General features: G+C 44.6%; 1 protein-coding gene across 2 annotated transcripts in view; it reads right to left on the bottom strand.

The window, feature by feature from the left end:
• Cep97 (centrosomal protein 97) overlaps window positions 1-12,385 on the bottom strand; it is a 50,331-nt gene extending 37,946 nt beyond the window's left edge. For both annotated transcript variants that reach the window (XM_045148470.1, XM_045148469.1), the window contains exons 1-3: window positions 12,271-12,385; window positions 7,782-7,924; window positions 7,302-7,460 (exon numbers count right to left, since the gene is read on the bottom strand). In XM_045148470.1, coding sequence (XP_045004405.1) covers window positions 7,302-7,460; window positions 7,782-7,924; window positions 12,271-12,313 — 345 coding nt within the window. In that variant the 5' untranslated portion in view covers window positions 12,314-12,385. The remainder of the gene's footprint in view (window positions 1-7,301; window positions 7,461-7,781; window positions 7,925-12,270) is intronic.
• Between the last annotated feature and the right edge of the window lie 4,207 nt (window positions 12,386-16,592).

Genomic DNA, 16,592 nt, shown 5'->3' with positions numbered 1-16,592 from the left:
GGAAAGTGGGGAGAGGGAGCACATTGCTATGGGATATTGTTTACAATCATGGAAGTTGTTATTAAATAATAATTAATAAAAAAGTAAAGAAGCCAAAAAAGGGGGATAGAGAGATGGCTCAGCCATTAAGGTGCTGACCTACAAAGCCTGACAACCTGGGTTTGATTCCCCAGTATCCATGTAAAGTCAGAAGCACAAAGGGGCACATACATCTGGAATTCCTTTGCAATGACTAGAGGCCCTAGAGTGCCCATTCTCTATCTATCTCTCCCCCAGACCACCCCCGTAAATAAAAATTGGGAGGCAGAAACAGGAGGATCATCATGAGTTCGAGGCCACCCTGAGACTACATAGTAAATTCCAGGTCAGCCTGGACTAGAGACCCTACCTCAAAAAATTAAAGAGAGAGAGAGAGAAATAAGGAAAAACGTCTCCTGGGAAAGCATAGCAGTAATGAAGATTACTCAGGGAAAAGCCCTTCTACAAGGCATTTCCAGGACTTGCTTTCTCTGTGGGCAGATGGGGCACCTTTGTAAAACCTGTCCTAAGAGGAAGGCTGCCCAGTCTCCACCAGGACCACGTCCTAAATGCCAAGGGAACCACTGGAGAACAAAATGCCTTCTCATTCAAAAAGACTTGAAGTCATCACCCTCAAGAGATACAGGTGGCAAAATATACTATCAATCTTCTTATTGACTCAGGCTCTGGGTTTTCATTACTTCCTTTTTTCACTGGGGCTAGATCTAACCATAAGGCTGCCTTTAAAGGCATTTCAGGTCAGATTCAGGATTTATTTTTCTTTACAGCCTTTTGCTTGCACTTGTTGATATGATCTCTTCCATCACTGCCTCCTTGTACACTAACCGCTCTACTAGAAAGAGATATTGTCTCTAAATGCCAAGAAAAGATGATTTTATCTCCCAAGAGAAACTTATGTCCTCCTTTGTCAGAAGATAATGTAGACCCTTTAGTTTGGACAGATGGTGAAACTACAGAATGAGCTGCCACTCCTGCCCAGATACATCTCAAGGATCTCACTTATTTTCCCCATCAAAAGCAGTATCTGAGGCTAGAAAGATGGCTTAGCAGTGAAGCTGCTTGCCTATAAAGCCTAAGGACCCATGTTCAACTCCCCAGGACCCATGTAAGCCAGACGCACAAGGTAGCACACGCACCTGGAATTCATTTGCAATGGCTAGAGGCCCTGACGTGCCCATTCTGTCTCTTTCTCTATCTGCCTGTAGTGGTCTGATTCAGATGTCCCCATAAATTTATGTGCTCTGCACAGGAGCCACAGATTACTAGAAAATTTTCAGTGCCAGGGATGGGACACCTTCCAGTAAGTTGTTGGCCAGGGAGGTCCCTGATGCCCCCAAAACATTACAGGCCACTGCCGAGGCCCTTGGTTTCCCACCAGGAAGAGATGGTAAGACCCTATTGCTGAAGACTCCACATACTTGGGCTGCAAGGCCACTGAGAAATCTTGCTGGAGCTGAGCTGAAAACCTCCTCCACGTAGACCAGCTGACAAAGCTGGAAAAAGCCATGCTGCATGCAGTTCAATGGGAGAGAGAAAAATCACCAGTGAAGAAACCCAACAGTGGACACTGCAAGCCTTATATTTGGCCAGCCAAGCCTGTCATAGTGGAAACCAACTGCCCTCTAATTGGACTGGAGGCCACCCCTTGGGAGGAAATATATCCGTGACACTGAAAACCTACAACAGGGGTCGTCATGGGCCCTCGGAGTATAACATCTGCTGCTGTCTACTATGCTCACCAAACTGCCCAGTAAGCATTTCTCTTAATGTACACATCCCTATATTAATGCTACTCTCACTTTTGGTAGAGAAGCTTCTCTTTTCAGATGGCAGTGACCTTGGGATGACTCAGAAGGCATCATGGTGCTGGAAAGAAGTAACAGGAGTGCTCAGTACTGCAATATCTCTATCACACCTTCCAAGGCTCAGGGTCCATTGTGGAAGAGGTGGCAGAAAGAATGTAAGAGCCAAAGGAAGGGTAGGACTCCTTACAAAGTGCTCCCCCAAGACACCAAATGGCCTGGATATCCATGACCTCACAGTGCCTGACACTACCTACACAAGACCATCATAATAGGAGGGAAAGATGATGAGATCAAAATAAAAGAGAGACTGAGAGGGGGAGGGGATATGATGGAGAGTGGAGTTTCAAAAAGGAAAGTGGAGAAAGGGAGGGAATTACCATGGGATATTGTTTACAATTATAGAAGTTGTCAATTTAAAAAATATATTAGCTGGGCGTGGGGGCACACACCTTTAATCCCAGCACTCGGGAGGCAGAGGTAGGAGGATCGCCGTGAGTTCAAGGCCACCCTGAGACTACAGAGTTAATTCCAGGTCAGCCTGGACCAGAATGAGACCCTACCTCAAAAAACAAAACAAAACAAACAAACAAATATATATATATATGTGTATATATATAAAATAATTTATGTGTTCTGAATGCTGGGTTCCTAGCTGATGTAGATCTGGTAACTAACACCTCCTGGAGGCAGTGTATTTTTGGGGGTGGACTTATGGCTATCACAGCCAGTTTCCCCTTGCCAGTGTTTGGCACACTCTCCTGTTGCTGTTGTCCATTTGATGTTGGCCAGGAGGTGATGTCCACTCAGCTATTGTTTCATGTCATCATGGAACTTCCCCTCAAGTGTGTAAGACAAAATAAACCCTTTTATCCCAAAAGCTGCTCTTGGCTGGGTGATTTTTTTTTATATTTATTTATTTATTTATTTATTTATTTGAGAGCGACAGACACAGAGAGAAAGACAGATAGAGGGAGAGAGAGAGAATGGGCATGCCAGGGCTTCCAGCCTCTGCAAACGAACTCCAGACGCGTGCGCCCCCTTGTGCATCTGGCTAACGTGGGACCTGGGGAACGGAGTCTCGAACCAGGGTCCTTAGGCTTCACAGGCAAGCGCTTAACCACTAAGCCATCTCTCCAGCCCGGCTGGGTGATTTCTGTGAGCAATGAGAACCTGACTGGAACAGTAATGTTGGTACTAAGGAGTGGTGTCAATTTCTCCTAGACACCTGACTGCGTGGCTTTGGCCTTTTGGAGCTGATTTTTAAGAGGAATATGGAAGGATTTGAAACCTTGGCCTAAGGGACACCTTGCAGTGCTGTAAGCACAGCTTGCTGAACTATTCTGGTCAGAGCTGAAAGACCTAAAATGCAGCAAGAACTAAGAACTGTGAAGTCTGGCTTATGAAAGTGAGAAAGAGTTTTGCCTGGACTGAGCTACAAGCAGTTTGTATGAGAGGCTTTTGTTATGCCCATGTCTTGAGAATTTGTACAGGGTTTCATTCCGTAGAAATGGACTGGTGTGAGCAGAGGGATATGGTACAGAAATGAAATCTTTGGGCTGAAACTTCTGTCCATTCAGCTGCTATCATATGAGAGATCACAACCATTGAGATTGGGCCAGCTGACCTGCATTGGGGCAACAGGAAGAATGCAGACTCTTGAAGAGGCCTGAATGCTGAAGGAGTATTCTGTTTTTCAAAGTCTGAACAAATTGGCACCCTATCTGGAATTATGGAGTATAAGAAATGCAGGGAAGTGAGGGTCTTGTGTTTCAGAAATGGCTATGAGCAGTGCACAGCAGGTTTGCTGGACTGCCTGCATGGAGACCTGATGGAGCTGGGAAAATGGACCATGGGTTACAGTGGAGACCCAGTGGAGATGCCAGGGCCACAGGACCATGAGATGTCTACCAAGGAGACCTGCCAGCCCTAGATGAAGTTTTCCAGGACTGTGAGTAGCTAGCTGAAGGGATGGAATTGGAACTCCAGAGACTTATTGCTGGTTAGAATTACTGGACTTGGAGACTCGTTACTGGCTAGAGTTGTTGAACTTGAAGCTACAGAATTTGATGTTTTCCCTGTTTAAATTTTGTATTAGTTTTTTTTCTTAGAGAGCCAGGCATGGTAGCGTATGCCTTTATTTAATTTATTTATTTCACAGAGAAAGAGGGGGGGGGAGAGAGAGAGAGAGAGAACGGGCACGCCCCCTTGTGCATCTGGCTAACATGGGTCCTGGAGAATCAAACCTGGGTCTTTTGGCTTTGCAGGCACACGCCTTAACTGCTAAGCCATCCCTCCAGCCCTGAATATTTCTTTGCTATGCCCAATTCTATCTTTTACAGTGTGTTTATTCTGTGTTGTTATGGGTTTGGGGGATATTCTTGGTATTATGGCTCACTTAAAAGATCTCAGACGGCTGGAGAGACAGCTTAGCAGTTAAGACATTTGCCTTTAAAGTCAAAGGGTCCCAGTTCAATTCTCCAGGACCTATGTAAGCCAGAAGCACAAGGGGGCACATACATTTGGAATTCGTTTGCAGTGACTGGAGGCCCTGGCATGCCCATTCTCTCCCTCTCTCTCTGCCTCTTTCTTTCTCTTAAATAAGTAAGTTAATAAATAAAAATATAATAAAAAAGAAAAAAGATCTCAGACCATGGGAATGTTTGGACATCATTAGGATTGATAAAACCTATGGGGACTTTCGGGCTGGAGAGATGGCTTAGACGTTAAGCACTTGTCTGTGAAGCCTAACAACCCCGGTTCGAGGCTTGTTTCCCCAGGACCCACATTAGCCAGATGCACAAGGGGGTACACACGTCTGGAGTTCATTTGTAGTGGCTGGAAGCACTGGCCTGCCCATTCTCTCTATCTGCCTCTTTCTCTGTCTGCTTCTGTCAAATAAATAAAAATTAAAAAATAAAAATAAACTATGGGGACTTTTAAAGATGGACTAAATGCATTGCATTTTTAAAAAATATTTTATTCATTTTTATTTATTTGAGAGCAACAGACAGAGAGAAAAAGCAGCAGATAGAGAAAGAATGGACGCACCAGGGCCTCCAGCCACTTCAAAGGAACTCCAGACACGTGCATCTGGCTAACATGGGTCTTGGGGAATTGAGCCTCGAATTGGAGTCCTGAGTCTTCACAGGCAAGCGCTTGACCGCTAAGCCATCTATCCAGCCCACAATGGATTTTTATATCGTGTATGGTCATCAGTTTATGGGGGCCAGGGGTGGATTGCAGTAGTTTAATTCAGATGTTCCCAATAAACTTAGGTGTTCTGACTGCTAGGTTCCCAGCTGATGGAGATTTGGGAATAAACACCTCCTGGAGGCAGTGTATTTGGGGGGAGTGGGCGTATGGGTATTATAGCCAGTTTCCCCTTGGCAGTGTTTGGCACACTCTCCTGTTGCTGTTGTCCATCGATGTTGGCAAGGAGGTGATGTCCACTCTCTGCTCATGCCATCATTTTTCCCTCTCATCAAGGAGCTTCTCCTTGAGTCTAGAATCCGAAATAAACCCTTTTTTCCCCAAAGCTGCTCTTTGCTGATTTCTGCCAGCAATGCGAACCTGACTGCAATACTGTCTCTTTCTCTCTCAAATAAATAAATAAATAATTTCTTTTAAAAAAAGCAGTATCCACTAAAGCCAGAGACAGTGGATGGATTGAGACCCATAATTATAGCCTTAAAGAAAAAGGGACTCCTAAAAGAGTATTCCAGCCCATATAACTACAGTAGCTAAGGGCTGGCCTGGATGCCTATGTGCAACTGCAGCAGTAGGACTATTAGTTCCTGAGGCACATAACATGACTTTGGGAAGGCCCTTTATTGAACATACTCCCCATGACATAGACATAGGGAGCTTTCTTTTTTTTAATTTTCTTGTTTATTTTTATTTATTTATTTGAGAGAGACAGAGAGAGAATGGGCGTGCCAGGGCTTCCAGCCACTGCAAATGAACTCCAGATGCGTGCACCCCCTTATGCATCTGGCTAACGTGGGTCCTGGGGAATCAAGCCTCAAACCAGGGTCCTTAGGCTTCTCAGGCAAGCGCTTAACTGCTAAGCCACCTCTCCAGCCCTATTTTTGTTTTTTTGAGGTAGGGTCTCACTCTAGCCCAGGCTGACCTGGAATTTACTATGTAGTCTCAGGGTGGCCTTGAACTCACAGGGACCCTCCTACCTCTGCCTCCTGAGTGCTGGGATTAAAGGCGTGTGCCACCACACCCGCCACCACACCCGGCCTTAGGGAGCATTCTTAACTCAAAGGGGCACATGTCACATGTGGTAATCTGATATGGTAAATTATCAAGCCTTCATGTAGTCTCAGGGTGGCCTCGAACTCTGGGCAATCCTCTTAACCCTACCTCCCAAGTGCTGGGATTAAAAGTGTGGCAACCACACATTGCCAGTGGAAAAACTTGAAGTCTTTCCATCACATGTACTATTTAAAGAGAGAAAACTCCATCAAATTAACAAAGAGAATGCTCATAGGCAAGGAGATAACTACTACAATGGCTCAGTTCGAGGATGTGAAGCTCGGGGCTAGAGAGATGGCTTAGTGGTAAGGTATATGCCTGCAAAGCCAAAGGACCTCAGTTCTATTCCCCAGGATTCCCAGGTTAGGAGTTCATTTGCAGTGACTAGAGGCCCTGGTGCACCCATTCTCTCTCTCCCTCTTTCTCTCAAATAAATAAATAAAAATAAAGCTTTTTTTTTTTTTAAAAAAAAAGGATGTGAAGTTTGTCAAAAGATAACCATTACAATAGCCACACCCCTCCTGCGAAGAGGGAAAGGAAATCACCCATAGGAAGACGAGCAAACAGACTGCGTCACCTACCAGGGTCCTAAAACCCACTGGCTACTGGCATGGGTAGATACTTTCACTGGATTTGGAATACCCACGAACATGCAAAGTGACAATAGGCCAGCCTTGAAGGCAGAAATAACTCAAAAGGTCTCCCATGCCTTGAAGATATAATTTAATCTCTCACCCCAACTCTCTGATTGGAAATAAATATATTTTTAAAACTTACTTAAAGCTTAATTCAGCAAGATATAATCTTTTTCCTCACCACTCTACTGTTTGAACTACTTTTTTCTAAGTAGAACATAACCTTTGTTCACATTTAAAAGAATTCTATGCTATAGTATGTATTTAAAAAACAAGGGTTTTTTGTGGGGGAAGAGTTTTGAGGTAGGGTCTCACTTAGTCCAGGCTGACCTGGAATTCACAATTCACTCTGTAGTCTCAGGGTAGCCTTGAACTCATGGCAATCCTCCTACCTCTGCCTCCTGAATACTGCAGATTAAAGGAGTGTGCCACCACACCCGGCACAATCTTTTGTAATTCTATTTTTTTCTACGTTGCTTGGGTTTCTTTATCACAGAACAGATTGAAATGAAAAAAAAAAAAACTTTAAAATTTAATTACTAAAAAACAAAAAAATATTCACCTTGAGATTATTTCCTGCTAAATTCAGCCATTCCAAATGCACTAGTTCCTTTAGACCTTCCACATTGCCAATGCTATTATGAGGTAAATTTAATACACGGAGTTGAGTCAGTTTGGACACACCCATCATCCGAACCAGCCGATTATTAGCCACTGACAACTGTGGAAAGGAAACATACCATTTTTTTAAAACACAATATTTATGAGCACATGCATTACTTTCATATTATGGTGCTAAATTTTTTCAAATGTTCAAATACTTCCAAATATACAAATTAGCCAGGCCTTATATTCCAAGTATACAAACTAGCATGCCTTTAAACCTAGCACTCGGGAGGCAGTGGTAGGAGGATCTCCATGAGTTCAAGGCCACCCTGAGACTACAAAGTGAAATCCAGCCTGAGCTAGAGTGAGACCCTATCTAGAAAAAAAAAAAAAAAAATTAGTCCTGTGCAATGATTTCTCAAGCAGCAATACTCACTTGTATTAATCGCTTGCATTTCTCTAGATTTTCCAATTTAATAATCTGATTTTTATCCAGAATCAAAGTGTGAATATCAGCTTCACAGGGCAAATTTGCACCTAACTTCTGCAGTCCCTGACCGGACCAGTTCACCACTGACCCTGGAGAAGAGAAGATAACTGTTAGAAAACACAAATAAAACAAATATGATGGCTGAGCTTAACTATTATATTAATAAAATCTCTATGCAAGTTAGAAAACAGTATAATAAACATCAAGATTTCAAATAGGGCTGGAGAGATGGCTTAGCAGTTAAGGCACTTGCCTGCAAAGCCTAAAGACCAGGTTCAATTCCCCAGAACCCACATAAGCCAAATGCACATGATGGCACATGCATCTGGAGTTCATTTACAGTGGCTGGAGGCCCTGGAGCACCCATTCATTCTCTCTCTCTCTAATAAGTAAATAAAAATGTTAAAAGATTTCAAAACTATATAGTAATCTAAAGTTCTAAATAACCACTAGTTGAAAATTCATTGTTTTTCTCAGAAATTACAAATCATAGGCTGGAACACAGTTCAGTGATGCAGCACTTGCCTAGCATATGCAGGTCTTAAGGTACCAAACCCAGAACTGCTAATAAAAGGAAGAGGAAGAAGACGGAAGAAGGGATGAGAGAGGGAGAAAGACAGAAAAGGAAAATTAGAAATTACAGTTAAATTTGTATAAATTTCCATGACATAATACTTTAGAATTCTACATGATTAAATATAAATGATTTACCTTATACTTTATATCTAATAATAGCAATTTTTCTTTTTATTTTTTCCTTTTATTTATTTATTTGTTTTAATTTTCCCAATTTTTATTAACATTTTCCATAATTATAAAAATATCCCATGGAAATACCACCCCCCCCACTTTCCCCTTTGAAATTCCATTCTTCATCATATTACCTCCCCATCTCAATCATTGTACTTACATATATACAATACCAACCTATTAAGTACCCTCCTCCCTTTCACTTCCCTTTATGTCTCCTTTTTAACTTACTGGCCTCTGCTACTAAGTATTTTCATTCTCACACAGAAGCCCAATCATCTGTAGCTAGGATCCACATCTGAGGGAGAACATGTGGCGCTTGGCTTTCTGGGCCTGAGTTACCTCACTTAGTATAATCCTTTCCAGATCCATCCATTTTTCTGCAAATTTCATAACTTCATTTTTCTTTACCACTGAGTAGAACTCCATTGTATAAATGTGCCACATCTTCATTATCCACTCATCAGTTGAGGGACATCTAGGCTGGTTCCATTTCCCAGCTATTATAAATTGAGCAGCAATAAACATGGTTGAGCACGTACTTCTAAGGAAATGAGATGAGTCCTTAGGATATATGCCTAGGAGTGCTATAGCTGGGTCACATGGAACATCAATCTTTAGCTGTTTTAGGAACCTCCACAATGATTTCCACAATGGCTGGACCAGACTGCATCCCCACCAACAGTGTAGAAGGGTTCCTCTTTTTCCACATCCCCACCAGCATTTATGAACATTTGTTTTCATGATGGTTGCCAATATGACAGGAGTGAGATGGAATCTCAATGTAGTTTTAATCTGCATTTCCCTGATGACTAGTGACGTAGAACATCTTAGCAATTTTTTTGTGCGTGCGGTTTTTCAAGGTAGGGTCTCACTCTAGGCCAGACTGACCTAGAATTCACTATGGAGTCTCAGGGTGGCCTCAAACTCACAGCAATCCTCCTACCTCTGCCTCCTGAATGCTGGGATTAAAGGCGTGCACCACCACGCCCGGCATAATGATAGCATTTTAAAAACAGAACTAAGTGGGGATTTTTGTTGTTTTCTCAAAGCAGGGTCTTACTCAAGACAGGCTGACCTAGAACTCACTCTGTAGCCCCAGGCTGGCTTTTGAACTCATGGTAATCCTTCTACCTCAGCCTCAGTACTAGGACTAAAGGTCTGCACCACCACACCCAGCTTTGAAATAGGGATTTAAAAATATTTTATTTATTTATTTATTTGAGAGAGAGAGAGAGGCAGATACAGACAATGGGCTCACCAGGGCCTCTAGCCCCTGCAAATGAATTCCAAATACATGTGCCACTTTGTGCATCTGGCTTTATGTCATAGGTACTGGGGGATCAAACTCAGGTCCTTAGGCTTTGCAGGCAAGCGCCTTAACCACTGAGCCATCTCTCAAGCCCTGAAGGGTGTATCTTAAAATACCAAAAGTGGGCTGGAGAGATGGCTCAGCGGTTAAGGCGCTTGCCTGCAAAGCCAAGGGACCCAAGTTCAATTCCCTAGGACCCACATACGCCAGATATACAAGATGGCATATGAGTCTGGAGTTTGTAGTGGCTGGAGGCCCTCGTGCACCCATATTCTCTCTCTCTCTCTCTCTCTCTCACTCTGTATATATATATATATATATATATATATATTTATATTTATATTTACATTTATTTATCTGCCTCTTTGTCTCTTTCTCTCAAATAAACAAATAAATGATTTTTTGTTGTTGTTTTTCTTCGAGATAGGGTCTCACTCTATCCCAGGCTGACCTAGAATTCACTATGTAGTCTCAGGGTGGCCTAGAACACACAGCGATCCTCCTACCTTTGCCTCCCAAGTGCTGGGATTAAAGGTATGCAAAACCACGCCCAGCAAATATTTTTTTTTTAAATGAAAAGTATGAGGGCTGGAGAGATGGCTTAGCTGTTAAGCGCTTGCCTATGAAGCCTAAGGACCCAGGTTCAAGGCTTAATTCCCCAATACCCACGTAAACCAGATGCACAAAGTGGTGCATGCGTACAGAGTTTTGTTTTGTTTTGTTTTTTCCCCAGTGGCTGAAGGCCCTGGTGCGCCCATTCTCTCTCTGCCTTTCTCTCTGTCTGTTGCTCTCAAATAAATAAATAAAAATAAACAAAAATGAAAAGCATCTTGACAATCAAGGTACAGTTCAGCTAGTTATTCTATAAAATAAAATTATGCAGGACTGGAAACCATATGAACAGCCTTTAGCCTTGGCACTGGCACACAGACCTGAAAAAAAAGCACTGTTAGCATAAATCAGATCTTGCCTCCACAGGTGCCATGTGGCATCCTGGTCAAACTACTCTTTAGGGTTCATTTTTCTTTCCTTTCCTTTTGCTTTACTTTTTAACTTATTTTTTTCACAGTCTGGAGGCTACAAGGTCAAGGTGTTGGTACGTTTGATAAGCTAGAGCTCTCTCTCTCTCTGGCTTCCTGAGGATACTGTGTCCTCACTGTGCCCTCCCATGGTCTTTTTCGTAGGTATGTGCAAATCGCTGGCACTCTCTTGGTGTAGGCACCCTCTCTTCCACCAACTTTTGAGTTTATTTTTCTACTCCATGAGATGCAGATGATAATATACAATGTAAACCTAATTCTGCACACAAAAAAATTAGATAATTAAGAAAAGTACTTAAAATTTCGCCTGGTTTTTAAAATTGGCTCTATAAATGTTAACTGGTATTGCTGCCAAATTGCCTTGGTGGTTTGGAGGTGGAGTTTAAGAAAAACAGCTATCAAAGGGGGTGGGGCCAGTGTAACTGCCAATTTCAAGTTTGTAATTAGATAGGGCTACCGTGGGAAAATGTTTCGTGATTGCTCTCCCAGAGGGCTTCAACATTTCTCTGTCGTCCGATAGCTCCCAGGATGCACGGAGTCTGCAGCCCTTCTGAGAATGACGAAAACTGCTGCCCCTGACAAGTGCGCTGCCCTTCGCGCACTATCTCCAGGGACCCACGGGCCTCAGCGCGGCTCCGGCCGGACCCGGGGCTCCCGGACGGCGAGGCCCCGCCTCGGCCCCCGGCTGCCCGAGCCGACGGCCGCCGCCACGCCGGGCGCGACCGAGACAAAGCAGCTCAACCGCCGCGGCGTCCCGAGCGCCCACAGCCCGCGCTCGGCGGGACAAAGCTCACCCTGGGCCCGGGGCCGCCCGCAGCACGAGGGGGCAGAGCCGCGGGCTCCGGGCACCCCGCATTCCACAGCGGCCACTGGCCACCTCCGAGGAGTGCAGGCGCCAACGGGGAGGCACATGGTGAACTGCGTCTGCACGTCCTCGGCACCGCGGGGAAAGGGGGCGCAAGAAATAAAGGGACGCGGCCAATTCTCTGAGGGCACTCTGAACTCCGCGGACACATCCACGCAAGGTCCCCACCGCCGCAAGCCCACCGCCCAGCCAGGCTGGCGAGCGCGGGACGGGGGCGCCCGCCACCGCGAGGGCTCCTGGGGGCTGAAGTCCTCCTCTCCGCCGGCACAGCGCCGCTGCGGAGGGGGACAGCACACCCGGACTACAGTTCCCAGAAGGCTGCACGCCCCCACGACGCCTACAGCCCCGCATCAAAAGAACCGGTCCAAAACTGCACCTCTACACCCAGGCTTCTTCTCGACACCAGGCAGTTGTTTAATTCCGCTTAGTAAAGCCAATGTTGGAACTCAGGGATGAGGGCCGTCTTACCTTCACCGGGAGGCAAAGCCCCGTCGGCGCGCGCCACCGCCATACTTGCCGCTTGCTAACACCCGGCAACCGTCCCAGCCGCTCCAAGGAGCTCGTAGTCGCAGTCGCGAGCTGGAAACTACAACTCCCAGGATGCCTAGCACCACGCCACCCAATTGGCCACTGGATGTGACTACCTGGCTGCGCTAGGAGCCGTAGTGAACTCCGGAAACCCTAATCGACACCCTTAGTTGTGTGAGCCAACTGTATGGTTAGATTCTCTTTTCATTCCTTGTCCAGATGGTTGCGAAGTTTGACACTTTTACCACCGGAGTCATTATGAGGACGATCGTACACCCAGTTTGAGAGCTCATTGCTAGAAGTCTCTATATGTAGGCTTTTGACAATTCTGAATTAACTTACAAGGTTTCAACTTCGCTATAGGAATGACTTAGCGATCTCACTGAGAGAATCTAAATGGATATATTATATTTGAGAAAGTTAATGTAGTGAACTTAAAGCCAGCTTAAATAAAAACATGCAGTATTTTAAGTGACTGTCTTCCACATTTAACATAATTTTTGACCTGGGAGTATATTTAATAATTATAAATTCGAAAAGAAGTTTAAAATAATCTCCAGCAGGGTGTGGTGAGGGGCATGCCTTTCATCCTCCCACTACACAACGCAGAGGCAGGAAGATCGAAGTGAGTTCGAGGCCAACCTGGACTACAGAGTGAATTCTAGGTCAGCCTGGGCTAGAGTGAGACTCTACCTCTCAAAAACAAGCGCTCCAGCCGGGCGTGGTGGCGCACACCTTTAATCCCAGCACACGGGAGGCAGAGGTAGGAGGATCGCTGTGAGTTCGAGGCCACCCTGAGACTCCATAGTGAATTCCAGGTCAGCCTGGGCTAGAGTGAGACCCTACCTCGAAAACAAACAAAAAAAAAAAAAAAACGCTCCAAACTCAGGAAATGAATTGTGTTGCCTAGTTGGAAGGGAGTGGCTTACTTTTTTTTGATATAATTATTGCAAGCTAAATGGTAAGATTTTAAGTATGCACTCAAGATTTCAGTATATAGAGAATGAAATGGAAATTATAATCATCAGGAAAGATTTGACAGGTGACGTGAAATAGAACCAAGGCTTAAAAGACAGACTCAAAATAACTCAGGAGTAGAATGTGAGAAGCTATTAACACAAAAGGAGCTTCAGTTTTCTACCAACTCCTCAGTTTGTTCTTGCAAACTTTATACTGGGATCCTGTTACTGAAATGGCACTCTCCAAAGTCTCAAAATTTTCCATTTGGGGAAACCCAAGAACTCAGTCTTCTAGAATTTGGGGCACTTGATTCTGAGAACATGTCGTCATGGATTCCATTCTCCCTCTGACTTGACTGTCCTTGGCTCTTTTTCTGTTTCCCATTGCTTGTGCTGGAGACAATTGTTCTGAAGAGGGTTAAGGATTTTTTCCCTTTAAACTGTGGCCCCTTTACCTAGAGAACACAGTCTTACAATGTTATTACATGTGTGAGAAGAAAGCAAGTGTGAATATTGCTCCTACTAGCACTTATTTCCTATAGTCAACCTAAATAAAAAACAATCAGTAGTCAGGTGTGGTGGCGCACGCCTTTAATCCCAGCACCAGGGAGGCAGAGGTAGGAGGATCATGGAGAGTTCGAGGCCACCCTGAGGCAGGAAAGCTGGCCTAGGCTGCATAGCAAGTTCCAAGCCAGTAAGAGCTGCTTAGCCATACCTTGCCTGAAAACTAAAAAAAAAAAAAAAAAAAAAAAACCAGAAAAGGGCTGGGGAGATGGCTCGGGGGGGTAAAAGTACTTGCTTACAAAGCTGGATGGCCCAGGGTTCAATTCCTCAGGGCCCACATAAGGCCAGATGCACAAAGTGTTGCATACATCTGGAGTTTCTTTGTACTGGCAAGCGGTCCTGTCACACCCATTCTCTCTCTCTTTTATTTTTTTTAATATTTTGTTTGTTTATTTTTATTTACTTATTTGAGAGGGACAGACAGAGAGAGAAAGAGGCAGAGAGAGAGAGAGAGAATGGGCACGCCAGGGCTTCTAGCCACTGCAAACGAACTCCAGATGCGTGTGCCCCTTGTGCATCTGGCTAACGTGGGTCCTGGTGAATCGAGCCTTGAACTGGGGCTTCACAGGCAAGCGCTTAACCGCTAAGCCATCTCTCCAGCCCTCTCTCTCTTTGTCTCCCCCCTTAAGTAAATGAAAATATTTTGATTTTTAAAAAATACTTTATCATTTATTTGACAGAGAAAGAGGAACAGAGAGAGAATTGGTACACCAGGGTCTCCAGCCACTGCAAACGAACTTTAGACACGTGCACCCCCTTGTGCATCTGGCTAACGTGGGTCCTGGGGAATGGAACCTGGGTCCTTTGGCTTTGCAGGGCAAATGCCTTAAATGCTAAGTCATCCCTCCAGCCCAGTGAAAATATTTTGTTAAAAATACCCAGAGAAGGCCGGGCGTGCTGGTGCATGTCTTTAACCCCAGCACTCAGGAGGCAGAGGTAGGTGGATTGCTGTGAGTTCGAGGCCACCCTGAGACTCCATGGTGAATTCCAGGTCAGCCTGAGCTAGAGTGAGACCCTACCTCGAAAAACAAAACCAAACAACAAATAACCAGAGAAGCCAGGAGTGGTGGTGCACGCCTTTAATCCCAAATTCTCCAAGGTATATAGTTACTTGAGAAAACACTGCATTGTAACAAGGATATGCGTGCCATAGTACACTTGTGAGACTACTCAGACCCAAAGGAAGCCTTGACCAGTTGAGTTCCTGAACGACTAGGACTAGGCTTCTTTATCTGCTCTGCTCTTTGTTCCCCGACAAGCAGTTTCCCAGGGCCTCAGCCAACAAAAACGCCCAAACCTTATCCTCAGGGAGGCAGACTCAACTTGCTTACACACACAGAAGCTTAGCAAACGACCCCTCCTTTATACAGTTCATCCTTGCAGTGTGGGGGGGCCAAACCGGCCTGACTCAGTAATATATTTCAGAAAGTTGAAGCAAAGGAAAATTTGTGGTGGTGGTGGTGGTGGTGGTGGTGTGTATGCTTGTATTCACATGTATGTGCAGACGTACACACTATATGCGTGCATGCCTGGAGTCCTGAAGAGAACACTGGGTGTCCTCCCCTATTGCTCTTCACATAGTTCCTTGAGGCAGCCTCTGTCTGAACCCAGAGCTGAAATTGTCACTTGCCTTATTTCCCTGAGGTGCTATCTCTCACTGGACCTGGAGCTGTTTGTTTTTTTTTTAAATTTTTATTAGCATTTTCAATGATTATAAAAAAAATATCCCATGGTAATTCCCTCCCTCCTCCTGCTGTTGTTTTTAATCAGACTGATTGATGACCACCTAGCTCCGGGAATTGTCCTGTCTCTGCCCCGCTCAGCACCTGTGTGTTCAGTCATGCATGGCCGCGTTCAGAGCTTGTGGGGTGCTGGGGGCGGGACTCGGGTCAGACCCAGCAAGCACTGTTACGCTCTGAGCCCTCTTCCCGGCCAACCAACCACATGAATTCTTTTGTGTTTCAGGTACTGATTTTAGAACTGAAACTCAAATTTCTCAACTTTTAACCTAATTGTTTTTTGTGTGAATATTAAACCCTTCAAGTTCTAACCAAATTATATTATTGTACTAATTAAAACTGCAAGCCTCAGCTGGGCGTGGTGGCCCACACCTTTAATCCCAGCACTGGGGAGGCAGAGGTAGGAGGAATGCCATGAGTTCGAGGCTATCCTGAGACTACATAGTGAATTCTAGGTGAGCCTGAGCTAGAGTGAGACCCTACCTCAAAAAAAAAACAAACTTCAAGCCTCTCAGCAATATAGTATTTCTTTAGCAGGCCAGGCTTTACTTCCATTTCCATCAGCACAGTATACTCTGTCCCCAACAGCTGATTGCCTTGACTGGCTCTGCCACCTCCAATTCATTAGCACACTATTACTAGCAAGATCTAAGTAAAACAATGCCTCTTATCACATAGGCCCTTCTCAAAAAAAAAAATTCCCACTAGAAACTCAACTTTCAAAGACCAAAATAAACTGGCCTTACCCTACTTCCACCATTAATTCATTCAGTCTCATTGATATCTTTGAGTGAAGAATGGATGAAAGAAACTTGTGTTTTAGAAAAGTTGAACTGCTCATGTAACAAGAGTGAACTGAAAAGCAGGACAGTGGCAGGAAGCAGACTTGTAACAGTGGATGTTGATTTTCGACAGAGAAGTTCAGGAAAGAATTTTATACAAAGTTTAGATAATACAAAGTTAAAAGGCTAGACAAGAGACTCTGTGTGTGTGTGTGTTT

This window comes from Jaculus jaculus, chromosome 4, assembly GCF_020740685.1.
Source record: "Jaculus jaculus isolate mJacJac1 chromosome 4, mJacJac1.mat.Y.cur, whole genome shotgun sequence".
Classification (NCBI taxonomy): domain Eukaryota; kingdom Metazoa; phylum Chordata; class Mammalia; order Rodentia; family Dipodidae; genus Jaculus; species Jaculus jaculus.
The sequence above is the reverse complement of the archived record's forward strand: the minus strand, read 5'-3'. Positions and strand labels throughout refer to the sequence as shown.